Consider the following 15,014-nt stretch of genomic DNA (forward strand, 5'->3'; position numbering starts at 1 on the left):
TTTCCATTTGTCTGTTGAGATTCCCTATTTGATCATTAATTATGATATTATTTTCATTGAATTCTTTTAACATGTCCCCTGCCCCATGAGGATTTTTGTATGTGGTGAGCTGAGTGCATCTGGTTATAGTCCTGATATGCAACGTTACTTAAGAATCTCTGCATTAAAAAAGGTTTGCAGAGGCAGAAAGGGCAAGCAATGAAGGGACATACCTCCTCCTTGATCACTGTTAAATAATTATAGAGGAGCAAGGGGAACAAATTTTTCACTAGTAATGACCAACATCTCTACAGCACTTCTTAGTTTAGAAAGTACTTTTCACATTACCTTACTTAAGCCAGACAGACAAGTATAACCTTATCCCCAACCAAACACATACCACCCCCAAATCCTTGAGTTTTCATCAACATTAGCCTCATTTCCATCTGAGGAAACAGACTTAGAGGGGTCATTTAACTTATTAAACATGATGCACAGCTGCTCTGTAGGAGGGCCTACCATTTGAACTTAGGGCATTCAAATCCTAGCTCAAGAGTGACTTCCCTTAGGAAGACATTTTGGACAACATGACCCAGCTCACAATGTGCCTTTTATCTTCTAAGTACTTGGAGGCTTTTATTAGAGCTTTTATTAGAGCCCATCTAATCAATTTCAGCCATACCTTAAAATCAGCAAGAGAAAAGTGTCTAGTCACCTATAAAGGAAACCCCATCAGACTAATAGCAGACTTCTCAACAGACATCTTCCAGGCTAGAAGAGAATGGGATGGGATTTTCAATGTCCAGAAAGAACAAAACTAACAGCCAAGAATTTTATATCCTGCCAGAATAAGCCTCACAAATGAAGGAGAAATAAAATCATTCCCAGACAAGCAAATGCTGATGAGAGAGAGAGAGAACAGGTTGTTATCACCCTTCTTCATTTGTTATGAATATTTGTTAAACACATGAAGAAAAAGAGGTTTAAGGAAGTAAAATGGCTTGCTCATGGTGCATAGTTAGCAGGAGATGGAACTAGTCTAATTCCCTTCCTTTTACCTGTGCATCTTCATAGCCCTTGGGGACCATGTCTCACCCTGTCTCCCTTGTCTCATCTGTCACCCTTCTCTACGCTTCAACTCCTATCATCTCCCTGGAAGATTTTTAACATATATGTGGGTGTCCAATCCAGCAACTGGCATCTATGTGTTCTCGACCTTCTTTATTCCAACAATTGTAAACTTTACTAAACTTTAGTCACCCACTTCTGCGACTATACCCAAAACGGGTCATTACTTAGAAATATTTCATATATACATTTTAAATTAGATAACCTACCATTCTGTTTATATATCTCCACCAATAATTCTTTGAGCTCCAGGCCAGAATATACAACTGCCTGTGAGACATGTTCTCTTGAATATGTGAAAAGACCCTCAAGCTCAGCTCATCTTAAACTGGAATCATGACCTTCCCCACAAACCTTATTCTTCTCCAACTAATCCTGACTTCCATTAACAACACCACCATTAAAACTGGTAAATAAGCCAGAGACCTGATGCCTCTCTTACCACTTCCATCTACTCACTCGGTCCAGCCCTAAATTCTGGAGACCTCTGAAGTCTGAGCCCTTCTGCCCACATTCATTCATTCATTCTCATTTTCATGACCATTCATTGAGCTCACACTATGTGCCAGGCTCTGTTCTGGGTGCAGAGGCTACTGCTAAGGACAGAACACACAGTGATCCTGCTCTTTTGCACTGCCATGCTTGGTGTACGCTGCCCTCGTAACTCCTGGATCACCCCCTCCCCAAGGTTTTCTTGGCACCACTCCTGACCCACCCACTCTTCACTCTGCAAGGTGGCCATTTTGAAATGCAAATTTTTGTGCTGAAAACCCTTCCCTGCATTCCTGGGGAAAAGACCAAAATTCTTAATGTGCCCTGCAAGTTCTTTCATAGTCTGGCCCCTCCTAGCCTCTTTTCCTGCCAAGTTTCAGCCCTCTCCCTGAGCTTTACTCGTCATAGTTCAATGCATATTTAGTTAGTGTTTGACTCCTTCATTTGAATAGGTTGCTTTAAGACGACAAACATAATCATTTTTCTCACTACCATCTTCCCTGAGTCTAGCACATTTCTTGTCTCATGGCGGGTATTCCACCTCTATGTGTTAAATAAAGCAATAAGCGAGTGAGCAGGCTAACCCTCCACTTCTCTCCCTCTCTTGTCTACCGTGTCTGTGCTGTGGATTGCAGTCTTGCCCACCTTCTCTGGAACATTCTTTATCACTTGTCTCCTCTTTCTCTTCTTTCCTCATTCCCAACTTCTCCGCTGGCTCCTTCCCAGAAATCATGTTCAAGTCTCTTTCATTTTAAACCCACAACATGTTCACATTCACCCAATCACACACATCCTCTCTCAACACTATGTCTTCATCAATGGGCTCCCTTTTCTTTCATGAACTAACTTGAACTACTGTTTTGGGCTAATCATCGCCACTCCTCTGCCTCTTTCTCCTTAACTGCAATAAATCTGGGGCCCTCTAAAAGTATACTAGATAATGTTCCTAACAGCTTCTTGATGCTCATATCTCATCCTTCCCCTTCCTCCTGCAGCATTCAACACTCTTGAGTACTTTCTTGTATAATCTTTCTTCTCTGTATCCTGCAGATCTTCACTTTCCTCTGCTTCTCTCCCCACTCCACTTCTCAGTCCCTTACTTGATTTTTTCCAGTGTCTCTATGATAGAGCATCTCTGGGCTTATAGATGATACCCTGTAAGTTCTTCCAGCTTCTCTTCCCTTTCACAATCAAACTTTTTGGAAGTATTAGTTTCATTTGCTATTTTTGCTTTCTCACCTCCCGTTTACTTGTCAACCTACACAAGCTCTATTTCTACTGCTATCATTTCACAGAAGCCTACTCTTGCGTCTGTGTCTTTCTATTCTTGTTTTTCACTCAAGCCGTTTCCTTATTTTGCATCTGACCGCCTTCGGTCCCAGTGCACATCACCGCCTTCGTGAAAATCCCCACTAAGTTTTCAAATAGTGGTGGTGAATCTGATTGGGAGGCAGACAACCATTGGTTTCACTGACACTGGGCCAGGTTCTATCCTAGTCCAATCAGTCATGCTAGTGCTGGGGTTATGGGACAGTCGTGCTCCTGGGAACTGTAAGACAGGGTGTATTTTTAAAAAGTTTACAGGCAGGGCAGGCATTCAAAGTTAAAAGTCTAATAGAGGATTTTTGCCCTCCACTGGGTTAAATACAACCCAAAAGATCTTTTTTACACAGTTGACCCTTGAACACCATGGGGGTTAGAGGTGCCAACTTGCCACACAGTCAAAAATCCACATACAAACTTCCACTCCCCCCAAACTTAACTATTAATAGCCTACTGTTGACCAGAAACCTTACCAATAACATAAAGTCATGTAACACGTATTTTGTATGTTGTATGCATTATATACTGTGTTCTTACAATAAAGTAAGCTTATTGTAGCTTCTTAAGGCAATCCTGAACCCATATAAAAGTGGCATTTTCAATATGAGATAAAAGAATATTTCACAAAAAGTACAAGGGTTTTACACCTGCTAGAATAGCTGTGACAATGACTTCATGAATTTCCTTTTCTTTTTTTAAATAATGGTTTCATTTATCTTGAAATGGTGGACAACTTCAGCTGCAGACCTCAGTCTATGGTACTTATTCAGCAATTCCACTTTTTCTTGTGTTGTCATGACTTTTCTCTGCTTTTTGGGAGCACTTCCAGCATCACTAGTGGCACTTTGAATGGGCCCCCTGGTGCTAATCAAGGTTTATGGTATTGCACTAAACAATGAAAAATATGCGAGAACTGCAAGAGATCATTTTTTATTGCAATACGCAATTTACTGGCGAGACAAACTCCTCATGTATAAATTATTAGCATCAGGCAACTTTATAAGTGGATACTTGCAACACTTGAACTCACAGTAATAGCAACAGGAGATGGCTACAAAATTATTACAATAGCACAATATGTACTATGGTTAATTTTATGTAGTTATCATTTATGTAGTATCTTTACAATTGTTTGCATTTTTCTTGACTGAGAATACCATGTAAGATTTGTAAATATTTGTGTGTCAGTTCTGATAAATTTTAACTTTTTCTTTTTCTGAAACAGAGCCTCACTCTATTGCCCAAGCTAGAGGAAGAGAAAGTATGAGAATTGCTCAGGCCGGGAGTGGACAGGCTGCCACGGGTCTGTGTGGGTGGGAGGACCTGAAGGGGAGTGATCTGTCACTTGCTGCCTCCTGGCAGAGCCTGTCCAGAGGATGAGCCCTGATATGAACCCCTCACAGGTTGGCCACCTCCCACCACATTGAGAAAGGAATGACAACATCCTCAGCCAAAGGTCACAGAGAAGCTGAGGGTCTGCACTGTTAGGGTTCCCTGACACCTGGGCATGGCGCCACCTGGGAGTCAGGGATTCAAGGGCTGGGGTGCCCTGGGCAGCCCAGAGGTGCTTCAGGGCAACTCTGAGCTTCACCTGCTTCATTCCTTTTCTCCCCATACCCTTGACCTTGTAGATGCTGAAACCATAAAATTGCAGACTAGGAAAGAACCTTAAATGACATAAAGCTAAACACTCTCCGTTCTACAGGTCCCGTTAAACAGGAAATGTCTGATTTCGAATCAAAATTTTAGTTTATTATATCTCAGATAAGTAGCAGTACAATTACTCAAAGTATGCACCTAAACTAGTGACACAGTTTTGCCACCTTAACAGTAGCTTGTTTATGCCAGCAGTGAAGAAACCTGGAGAGGAAGTGATGATGAAATCACCAAAGGCGTTTTCCACAGCTTGTTGAGAATTGAATATTTTTCCTTGCAAGAAGTGATCCAAAGCCTGGAAGAAGTGGTCCGTCAGTTGGTGCAAGGTCTGGTGAAAATGGTGGATGACAGAGAGTTTGTAAGTCTAGCTTCTGTAGTTTGAGCAGCATTGTTTTTTGCAATATGTGGTCTTGCAAGAGGATTGGCCTGTCTCTATTGACCAATCTCAGCTGCTTAATCACAAACATCCTCATCATTTCATCCAATTGGTTGCAGTAGACATCTGCTTTAATCGGTTGACCAGGTTTCATGAAGCTATAGTCGATAATACCAGCACTGCACTGCCAAACAGAAACCTTTTGTTTTTATTGATGAATATTCAGTTTTGGACTGTGTTTCAGCACTTCATCTTTATCCAACCATTGTGCTGAACGCTTGAGATTGGCAAAAAGAATCCATTTCTCATCACATGTAACAATACGGTGCAGAAATGGTTCACCTTTGTGTTGTGACAGCAAAGAAAGGCCAGCTTCGAAATGATTTCTCTTCTAATGCTTGCTTAATTCATGCAGTACCAATCTATCCAGCTTCTTTACCTTGCCGATTTGTTTCAAATGGTCCAATATTGTTGGAATAGTAACATCAAACCTTGCTGCTAATTCATGCATAGGTTGAGATGGAGTCGCTTCCACCACACCTTGCAGCTCATCATTATCCACCTTGGTCCCAGGTCACCCACATGGCTCATTTTTAAGATTAAAATCACCAGAATAGAACTTCTCAAACCACTGACATACTATATGTTCATTAGCCACATCCTTTCCAAACACTTTGATGATATTTCGAGCTGTCTGTGCTACATTGGTTCCAGGACGGAACTCACATTCAAAAATAACATGAATTTTTGACTTATCCATGGTTTCACAAAAATTTCTCTAAAAAGAAAATTTTGAAAGATAACCACAAGCCAAAACATATGTTTGAAAGAATGAGGATGTATCTTCACAATAAAAAAATAAATAAAAAAGCAAAACAAGAAGTATTAAAATGAAATGTCAGAGATATCAACTATCGAACTTTGTTCTTAAGGCAATCGGACATTTGATACTTAATAACCTAATAATTTGTGGTTGTTTGTCTTCTGCTCACTGTTTTTGGAAGCAGCTCATTCCACTGACAGCCAGTTCATAGGAATACAATGTTTTCTCTTACAGTGATTTATAAATCTTACACTGTCTCTTCTACCCATTCAAACTAGGTCTGCCCTTTGAAAACATACAAAATAAACTCACCTTTTTTTTTTTTTCTAGTGGAGCTATCAGATAGCTATCAGCTATCAGATCCCAAAGTTTTCTTTACTCTTGGCAAACTCTTGGAATCATCCACATATTTCTCTAAGCCGAGTTTCCAGATGCATCACCAGCCAGGTGCCTCTCAGCTGGGTATGTGCCAGGTTCCTGAGGTCCCTTGTACCGTGCCCCACCTAAACCACCCAGCACTCTCTGACGTGGCGGATGCCTGCGTCTTCAAGGGCTCTATATCAGAGGTACAACCTGGAGGCTCACTGGCTAGTGGGAGAGCTTCAGCCGGCTGTTAATGCTGTGTCCACACTGTCAACCCAAATGCTAACTTTTTAAAAAAAAATTGTGGTAAAATACATGTAACGCAAAATTTACCATTCTAACCATTTTTTAAGTGTAAAGTTCAGTGGTTTTAGGACATTGATATTATTATGAAACTGTTGCCATCGTCCACCCATCTCTAGAACTCTTCATCTTGCAAAACTGAAACTCTGTACCCACTAAACAATACCTTCCCATCCTCTTCTCTCCCCAGACCCAGGCAATCACCTTTCCACTTTCTGTTTCCATGAATTTGACTACTCTAGACACCTCACAGAAGTGGAATCAAACAGTATTTGTGCTTTTGTTACTGGTTTATTTCACTGAGCACGATGTCCTCAAACTCCATCCAACTTACAGCATGTGTCAGAATTTCCTTCCTTTTTAAGACTGGATACTATGCAACTGTATCTATACACCGTGTTTTGTTTTTCCATTCATCTGTGGATAGACACCTGTGTTCCTTCCACCTTTTATCTACCGTGAATAATGCTGTGAACGTGGATATACAAGTATCTGTTCAAGTCCCTGCTTCCAGCGCTTTTAGGTGTATACCCAGAAGTGGAATTACGAGGGCGAAATTTCTGTACTTGTTGCTGATTGATTGGATTTCCCCAAATCGGTATCGGTGAATTTCACTTTTTGATCCCAAGTGAAAGACTTTCCCATAGAGCTACCATCTCTACAAAATTGATCTCACCATCTCAACCTGTTGAGATAATTAAGCCTACTCATGCCTAATTATCATGCATTAGTGATCATTTGCATCATTAGCTCTATGTCAGATGAATTTGCAAGGCTCTGTGCCAAGTGCAAGGTTGGTTTTCACAAAACATGGTCATCAGTCTACAAATTATGTCAATTAGAGGTAATGCTGATGCAGAAAATAGCCAGGGCCGCTTTCTCCACCCCCTTCCCTCTCCCACTCCACGCCTGCACCCCTCTTGTGTGTCTCTGTGCTCTTGTCTGAGTTCTCTTCCATATTCCCTTTCTCTTCTGAAAAATGCTTAGGTATGGCCTCCAGCATCTCGAGTGTGGGTGAGGCAGCAGGGATACCAGCTCAGATGATCTCCTGCATCCATGTTGGCAGGAGGCCTGGGGGAAGTGGCTAGTCAGCAGTGAGGTACATGCAAACCATATAGGGTGAAGGTTTCAACAGAAGGAAAAATCCTAACATTTCTGAAATTGCTAACTACCTTGAAGACAGGTGAGTCTGTCCAGGGCAGTGGGCCAAAAGGAGGAAGGGAGACAGCCAACCTGTACGATAAGGAATCACATCATCTCTGAGAGCCTGAACTAGCGAAATCGTTGCATTCCTCAGCCCCACATCCAGTCTGTACTCCACAGGTCTCACCCAGCAGGGCAGGACCTATGCCCCCATCAGCCCACTCTCCTGGTATTTCCAGTTTCTACTTGTAGTCTGAAGATAAATATGATTTGAAAGTATTTGTTATCTTTGGCTTAGTTGCAATACAGAACTGGGGCACAGTCTTAGCTAGAGAAATGAAATATGGAAAGAATGGCAAATCCATTAGAAGAAAACATCTAATGATGATTTTTAAGGTTCAGCCAGATGCATGCCGTTGGTTACCTATTATTGTACAACAAGCTACCCCCAAAATTTAGCGGCTTAAAACAACCATCTGATTATATTTCACAATTCAGATGGAGCTCAGCTGGGAGATTCTTCTGTTCTAGGGGGCATGGACAGAGTTATGTCACCTAGTGGTATTCAGCAGGTGGATGGCCTGGCCTGAGTGTTGAAGATGGCTGCACTCATATGTGTGGTCAGAAGGCTGGGATCAATTGGGACTATCACCCGGTACACCTACGTGTGGCCTCTCCAGCGTGGTGGCCTCAAGGTAATCAGGCGTCTTATATGAAGGCTCAGAGCTCCAAGAGAGGAGAGTTCAAGTGAACAAAGTTGCAAGCTGCTGACCTTTTATGATCTAGCCTTAGAAATCACCTAGTATCATCTCTGATGCACTCTGTTGGTTGAAGCAGTCACAAGTGCACCCAGATTCAGAAACAGGGGACACAAAGCCTACCTTTTGATGAGGGAGTATCAAAAGCTGACATATATATGTATGTATATTTGAGCATGTAATGATATAGCCACACCTGTAAATGCAGTTAATTCCTAGTACCCCACAAACTCTGGCATTCAAAGAGTTATGTGGTTTCAGAGGAGGAAAAAATCATATCCCTTTGGGGCATTACAGGTTTCATGGATGAGGTATGGCGTAAGCCGGGCCCTGAAGTCTAGAAACTCTGTCACAGATGGAGATGGAGGAGGGACTGTCTGGGCATAAGGAGTCACGTGACCAGAGGCATGGGGAGGGGAGTCACCACCAGAGGCAGGAGGAGAATGATGAGGATGTGCTGCAGGAAGAGATGACCTCAGGAACAAAGAGGTCCCTAGACAGGTCAAATAGGCAAAGATCAAGGTTAGAGTGAGCAAGGATTATAGAGCACCTGCAGAGGACAGTGCAGGATGGAGATTTGACATGATTTGCAAGCAAATGGAAAGGAGCTAGTAGAGAAGGAGAGATTCACGTTCTAAAAGAGTAGGGTACTCGCTGAGAAGGTAAGGTTTCCCAGGGGCTGAGGGACTGGGAGTGGGAGGTTAATAATGTCACCCTGAAAGTAAGAAGGTACCTGTTTTTCCTCAGGGTAAACGCAGAGGAAAGAAATAGATTACTGATGAGGTTTGGAAGTGCAGAGAAGTGGAGGGATGACGTCAATCTTCTGAGTAACATAGGAGGTGAGGTTATGTAGTCAAAGTGAAAAATCACTGAAGTGTATGTTAGACAATTTCATGAGTTTCTATGAAAATACAAAATATGACCTTTTTTTATTTCAGCATATTACGGGGGTACAAATGTTTAGGTTACATATATTGCCTTTGCCCCATGCAAGTCAGAGCTTCCAGTGTGTCCATCCTCCAGACACTGCGCACCGCACCCATTAGGTGTGTATATACCTATCCCTTCCTCCCCGCAACCCGCCCAACACCCAATGCATGTGCACTAACTGTGCACATAAGTGTTGATCAGTTAATACCAATTTGATGGTGAGTACATGTGGTGCTTGTTCTTCCATTCTTGGGATACTTCACTTAGTAGAATGGGCTCCAGCTCTATCCAGGATAATACAAGTGGTGCTAGATCACCATTACTTTTTGTGGCTGAGGTATACATATACCACATTTTATTAATCCACTCATGGATTGCTGGGCACTTGGGCTGTTTCCACATCTTTGCAATTGTGAATTGTGCTGCTATAAACATTCGAGGGCAGATGTCTTTTTTACAGAATGTCTTTTGTTCCTTTGGGTAGATGCCCAGTAATGGGATTGCTGGATCAAATGGTAGTTCTACTTGTAGCTCTTGGAGGTATCTCCATATTGCTTTCCATGGAGGTTATGCTAGTTTGCAGTCCTACCAGCAGTGTATGAGTGTTCCTATCTCTCCGCAACCATGCCAGCATTTATTATTTTGGGACTTTTTCATAAAAGCCATTCTCACTGGAGTTAAGTGATATCCCCTCGTGGTTTTGATTTGCATTTCCCTGATCATCAGAGATGTTGAGCATTTTTTCATATATTTGTTGGTCATTAGTCTGAAAATATGACCTTTTTAAAAAGAACCTCGGGCTATGTTTTGTAATAAATAATTGTACAATTCAGTTATGTTTATTTTTAATGTTTTTCCTGATTACAAAAAATGTCTACTGTAGAACATTTGAAAAATAAGAGACAGGTACAAGAAATGAAATTCACCTACGTACTCCATCCACTACTACCCAAAGACAATTGCTAGGAGCTGGTTTTTAATTTCCATGCAGTAGATCAATTATGTAGATATAGTTCTATTTTACAATACAAAATACAAATGTTTTGCGTATTTGAGATTCGACACAGTTTTGCTTCAGGAGTCTTCAGCACATCTTTAATGGCTATACTGTATCCATACTGTAGAGACGCCATAAATTATTTACCCATTTTCTATTTTGGAATATTTAGGGTGTTCCTGACTCTACATTATTTCATCGACACCGTAAATATCTCTAAACATAAACATCTCACATACATATGTAGTATGTTATACAACATATGTATGCATGCATAGATGCCATTTATGAACAGCCTTGCGTATAAACATTTGCCTGCTTACTTTTTCTCAGGACACATCACTGAATTAGAACACAAACTCTTGTCAAGGCTCTTGAAACATATTGCCAAATCGCCTTTCCAGAGAGCATACACCGCTTTTTACTCTCATCCACATAAGGCAGCTCAACGACCTTTGTCAACATTTTTGTCACCCTAAAAAGAAACAGCTGGGAAAGCTCAGTTTCTTCTGGTAGTTGACACATTGGGACATTTCTTCACCATGAAACCTAAGGTCACGTTTTAGACAATTAGAGCTCAGAAATAGGACCTTCCTAAAACTTTCCCTTGTGAGAGGGTGGGCAGGAGGGAACAGACTTTCCTGAGCCAAGGTGCCTTCCACTCCCAGGTTCTGGTATTTTCGCCATCATCCCTGGCACCAGATTGCTCAACTCTCCAGCCAATGAGACAGAGAAGGAAAGTATTTCAGCGCTCGCTGTTTTGTAATGCTGGCTTTGATTAGGAGGAAATACGAGGGAGAAAGGAGTATCTCTCGGACAGGGGGCTCTGCCAGCCAGTGCATTGCCCAGAAGTGGCCCCACCACACTCAAGCGCGCGGGACACACACACACACACACACGCGGACACGCGGACACGGACACGGACGCGCACACACCGCGCAGTCCGCTCCGGTTTGGTTACCGGACCCGGGGAGGGAGCGAGAGGAGCCTCGGCGGCCAAACTAGGGTCTGCGCGCCACCGAGCCCCCGCCCCACCCCTGGGGACAGCGCGAAGTGCTGGGGCGTCCCGGGCCCTGGCCAAGTTTGCGCGCGATCTCCGCTGACTCTCTTGGTTACCTGAGCCGGCAACCACGTCAGCGCCACATCATCTGGGCTTTTTATATTGCAAGGAAACAGGAAAAGAAGGAAGCAAAACATCGCCCGGGTGAGCCAATCGCAGGGAGCCGGCTGTGCCCGGAGGCGCTGGGCGGGCGCGGGCCGAGCGGGGCGGGGGCGGCGGGGCCGGAGGGGGCGGCGGGCCGCGCTCCGGCCGGTCTGCGGCGTCGGCCTTGGCTTTGGCGGCGGCGGCGAAGATGCTGCAGTCCCTGGCCGGCAGCTCGTGCGTGCGCCTGGTGGAGCGGCACCGCTCGGCCTGGTGCTTCGGCTTCCTGGTGCTCGGCTACCTGCTCTACCTGGTCTTCGGCGCCGTGGTCTTCTCCTCGGTCGAGCTGCCCTACGAGGACCTGCTGCGCCAGGAGCTGCGCAAGCTGAAGCGGCGCTTCCTGGAGGAGCACGAGTGCCTGTCCGAGCAGCAGCTCGAGCAGTTCCTGGGCCGGGTGCTGGAGGCCAGCAACTACGGCGTGTCGGTGCTCAGCAACGCCTCGGGCAACTGGAACTGGGACTTCACCTCCGCGCTCTTCTTCGCCAGCACCGTGCTCTCCACCACAGGTAAGAGGCCCGCACCGCCCCGGCCCGCCAGGCCGCCTGGCCCCCACCCCCGCCCCGCGCCCCGGGACCCTCCGACCCCGCCACCCCACCCCCGCCTCTCGCCATCCCGGCGCCTCCAGCCCGCCTGCCTCTACTGCGCTCGGGACCCTCCGACCTTCCCCACCGCGGCGCCCGGGCCCCTCCCGGTGCGGCTTCTGCGGTGACTCGGGGAGGGCAGGCGCCGCGGAGCCGGAAGCCGGCGAGGTGGCACTCAGAAGATGACTTGGGTGTTGCCACCCGCAACTCTTGCAAAGTGCTCCCTTAACCCTTCGGCCTGGGACCCTGCAGGGGCTTCCTCCTGCTGCGTCCTCTTTTTTGGGGATCCTCTACGGCACCAAACCGTCGCGTTGGAATCCGCAGCAGCCTGGCTGCCCAGCGGCGAGGCAGCGGGACGGTGGAAACTGGCGAGGGCCCCGAGTGCGCGCACCTTCCTCCTGACCCCGGCCCAGAGGCCGCAGAATCTAAAGATACCTTTGAAAGGGTCACCTTCCGGGCCGGGCCTTCTCTTTTGATCGTGCACAAATATTTCGGCTCTTTTGTACCTTGGAGGCAGTTTGGGGGGCAGCCCAGTGACATCACTCAGCTCTTTGCAGGTGACCTCTGAGCGGGCAGACCGATCCGGTTACTTAGAGGAGTTGGGGAGAGGAAAGGGAGCATCTGAGTGCTTAGGATCCGAAAGAATGGGGGCACCTTGATGCAGCAGTTCTTTCAACTTAAGGTGTGCGGAGCTCCCCGTGAATTCGAAGAGCCACTTACCTGCACTGCTCACCCTCGGGGCGCTCAGCAAGGGAGGGGTGTCCTTAGGTGAAGGCGGAGGCCAAGCGCATGTCCCAGGGCTCGGGCGCCGTGCTGGATCTGATGAATGAAGGAGGAACTTTCCCAGCTGGAGCTAGTGGGGCCCTTTCCCTGGGTAGAGACATAGATTGGTATTTGGATACTGGAAAGAATCTCCAAGAGTGTTCAGCACAGTCCCTTCTTTTTATCTATGAGATGCAATTTTTGAAACAATCCATCTTGGCCTGCACAAGGTCACACACTTCTTACTCTTAATTACCGGTGTTGTACCTGGCCTTGTGATTTCCCTGCCAGGGACACTTTGTAACCCCCCTACCTCCAACCTTTACCGGAATCAACTTCCCCTTGTGTGACTCCAACACTTCCTTCGTTCCCACCCCCTCTCCACCTCCCAGGGTTTATTTGTTCATAATCCCCTTTGGATAATACCTAGTTGATTACTCATCGCTTTGTATGATTACTTTGTAATGAGTAATCATACATTGTTCAAGGTAGATCACAGAAAACAATTATTCAAAAGTCTGAGATGAATTACTACACAGGTGTAAATTTACCCTGCAATACATAGAAGTAGAATTCAAGCTTGGATTGTGATATTTTAAAAACTGTGTTAAATGTATCCCTAAACAAGACAGACCTGTTACTACACTTTCCAAAGAATGTCTGCTCCTCTGCCAACACTACTCATTAATTTTTATTTGCACAGCCACTGCGTCCATTGTCTTGACCTAGCTCTCTCTTCCTCACATCTCTTAGAAGGCACTGTGCCTTTCCTTTGGAGTATGTTTGTGCTAGATTGAAAGTCATTCATTCTCTGCAGAAGTGTTTCCACCGGGTTACAGAAAGTTTACAACTGGGTCACAGTGTTGGGTAAACATTTTGAAGAATGATAGCGTTTAGCATTTTTTTTACTAATGGTTTTGAGGCTAGAATAGGGATAAGAACAGTGTTATGAGGAATATAACAGGTTTACTCTTCCTGGGTAGGGTTTCCATCACTGATGAAGCTCATGTATAATGTTAGCATTGCACATCCCTAATTAAATGTCCCAAATTAATTTGTATCTTGAATAGACAGAGACCTGGGAAATACTTGTCTAGTCAAGATATATAAACTCCCCCTTTTTTTTTTAATTAGGAAAAGTTTCAGTTCTTGTCTAAAAAAAGGAGGTGGAGTTGGGTTAGATGTCTTTTTATTGGTATTCAGATTGCATTGTAGTTCCTAAGAAAGTCTGTATTCATGCGAAACAAGAGTTCATTTAGGAAATCAGTGCAAGGGGCACTTAAGGATAAACTAAATGAAAAAGGTGCCTCTTGATTTGTAAAATTAGCAGATCAATGAATTCTTGTTATAAATAAAACTGTTCTAAATCAAAGATACTCTTCTATTGGTTTTGTCCTGTTACGCTTTTGACATTTGATGTTCCTTATGGTCTCAAAACACTGATTTTGTGGCAGAAGATCAGACGATTTTTAGAGTAAATTTGGTACACTTCATTACTAGGAAAATATTTTCTGGAAAAGTACCAGACAACTCAAATGAATTGGAATTGCTTCTCTTTCAGGTGGATATTAGACATGCTGTCCTTTTTTTTTTTTTTTTTTTTTTTTAAAAAAAAAAAAAGAGCACACACAAAACTCTTCTAGCCCTGTTGATGGCAAATCACTGAAATAATTGTCACATGGCTCATCAGTAGAGTCAATCCTGGACTTGTCCAGAATGATAATGATGGTCTTTACAAAGATGGTGTTCTTGGTAGTCACCATTGCAATACAGGGCCATGAGTGCATTTATGTCAGAATCATCTCATCTCAGAAGGCTTCCATTTCTGGAAGGAACTGGGTAACATCTTCATGATCTATTTGGAAGAAGGCTTAGGTTAGTAATTCAGCAATGTTCTCCCCATTCTCTCTTCTGCCAAGGACTCCCTGAATTATTTCCAGCAAACAATTTTAACATCTCTTTACTTTCCCTTGTAGGGAAGAAAAGATTTCTCACCTATTTTAAGGTTCATTGCTGAACCACATGAATTATCTCCAGCAAACAATTTTAACATCTCTTTACTTCCCTTTGTAGAGAAGAAAAGATTTCTCACCCATTGTAAGGTTCATTGCTGAAGCACCAATAAAAGGCAGACTAAGGAGGGAAAAAAACATACACATTTATCTAATGTAAGTTTTACATGACACAGGAGCCTTCAGG

At 44.1% G+C, this 15,014-nt stretch overlaps 1 protein-coding gene across 1 annotated transcript in view; it reads left to right on the forward strand.

Annotated features, from left to right (window-relative positions):
• The first annotated feature begins 11,555 nt into the window (after positions 1-11,555).
• KCNK1 (potassium two pore domain channel subfamily K member 1) overlaps positions 11,556-15,014 on the forward strand; it is a 41,545-nt gene continuing 38,086 nt past the window's right edge. The window contains exon 1 of the mRNA XM_069484693.1: positions 11,556-11,978. Coding sequence (XP_069340794.1) covers positions 11,624-11,978 — 355 coding nt within the window. The 5' untranslated portion in view covers positions 11,556-11,623. The remainder of the gene's footprint in view (positions 11,979-15,014) is intronic.

The sequence above is a fragment of the Eulemur rufifrons genome, chromosome 11 (genome assembly GCF_041146395.1).
Source record: "Eulemur rufifrons isolate Redbay chromosome 11, OSU_ERuf_1, whole genome shotgun sequence".
In the NCBI taxonomy this organism is placed as follows: Eukaryota; Metazoa; Chordata; class Mammalia; order Primates; family Lemuridae; genus Eulemur; species Eulemur rufifrons.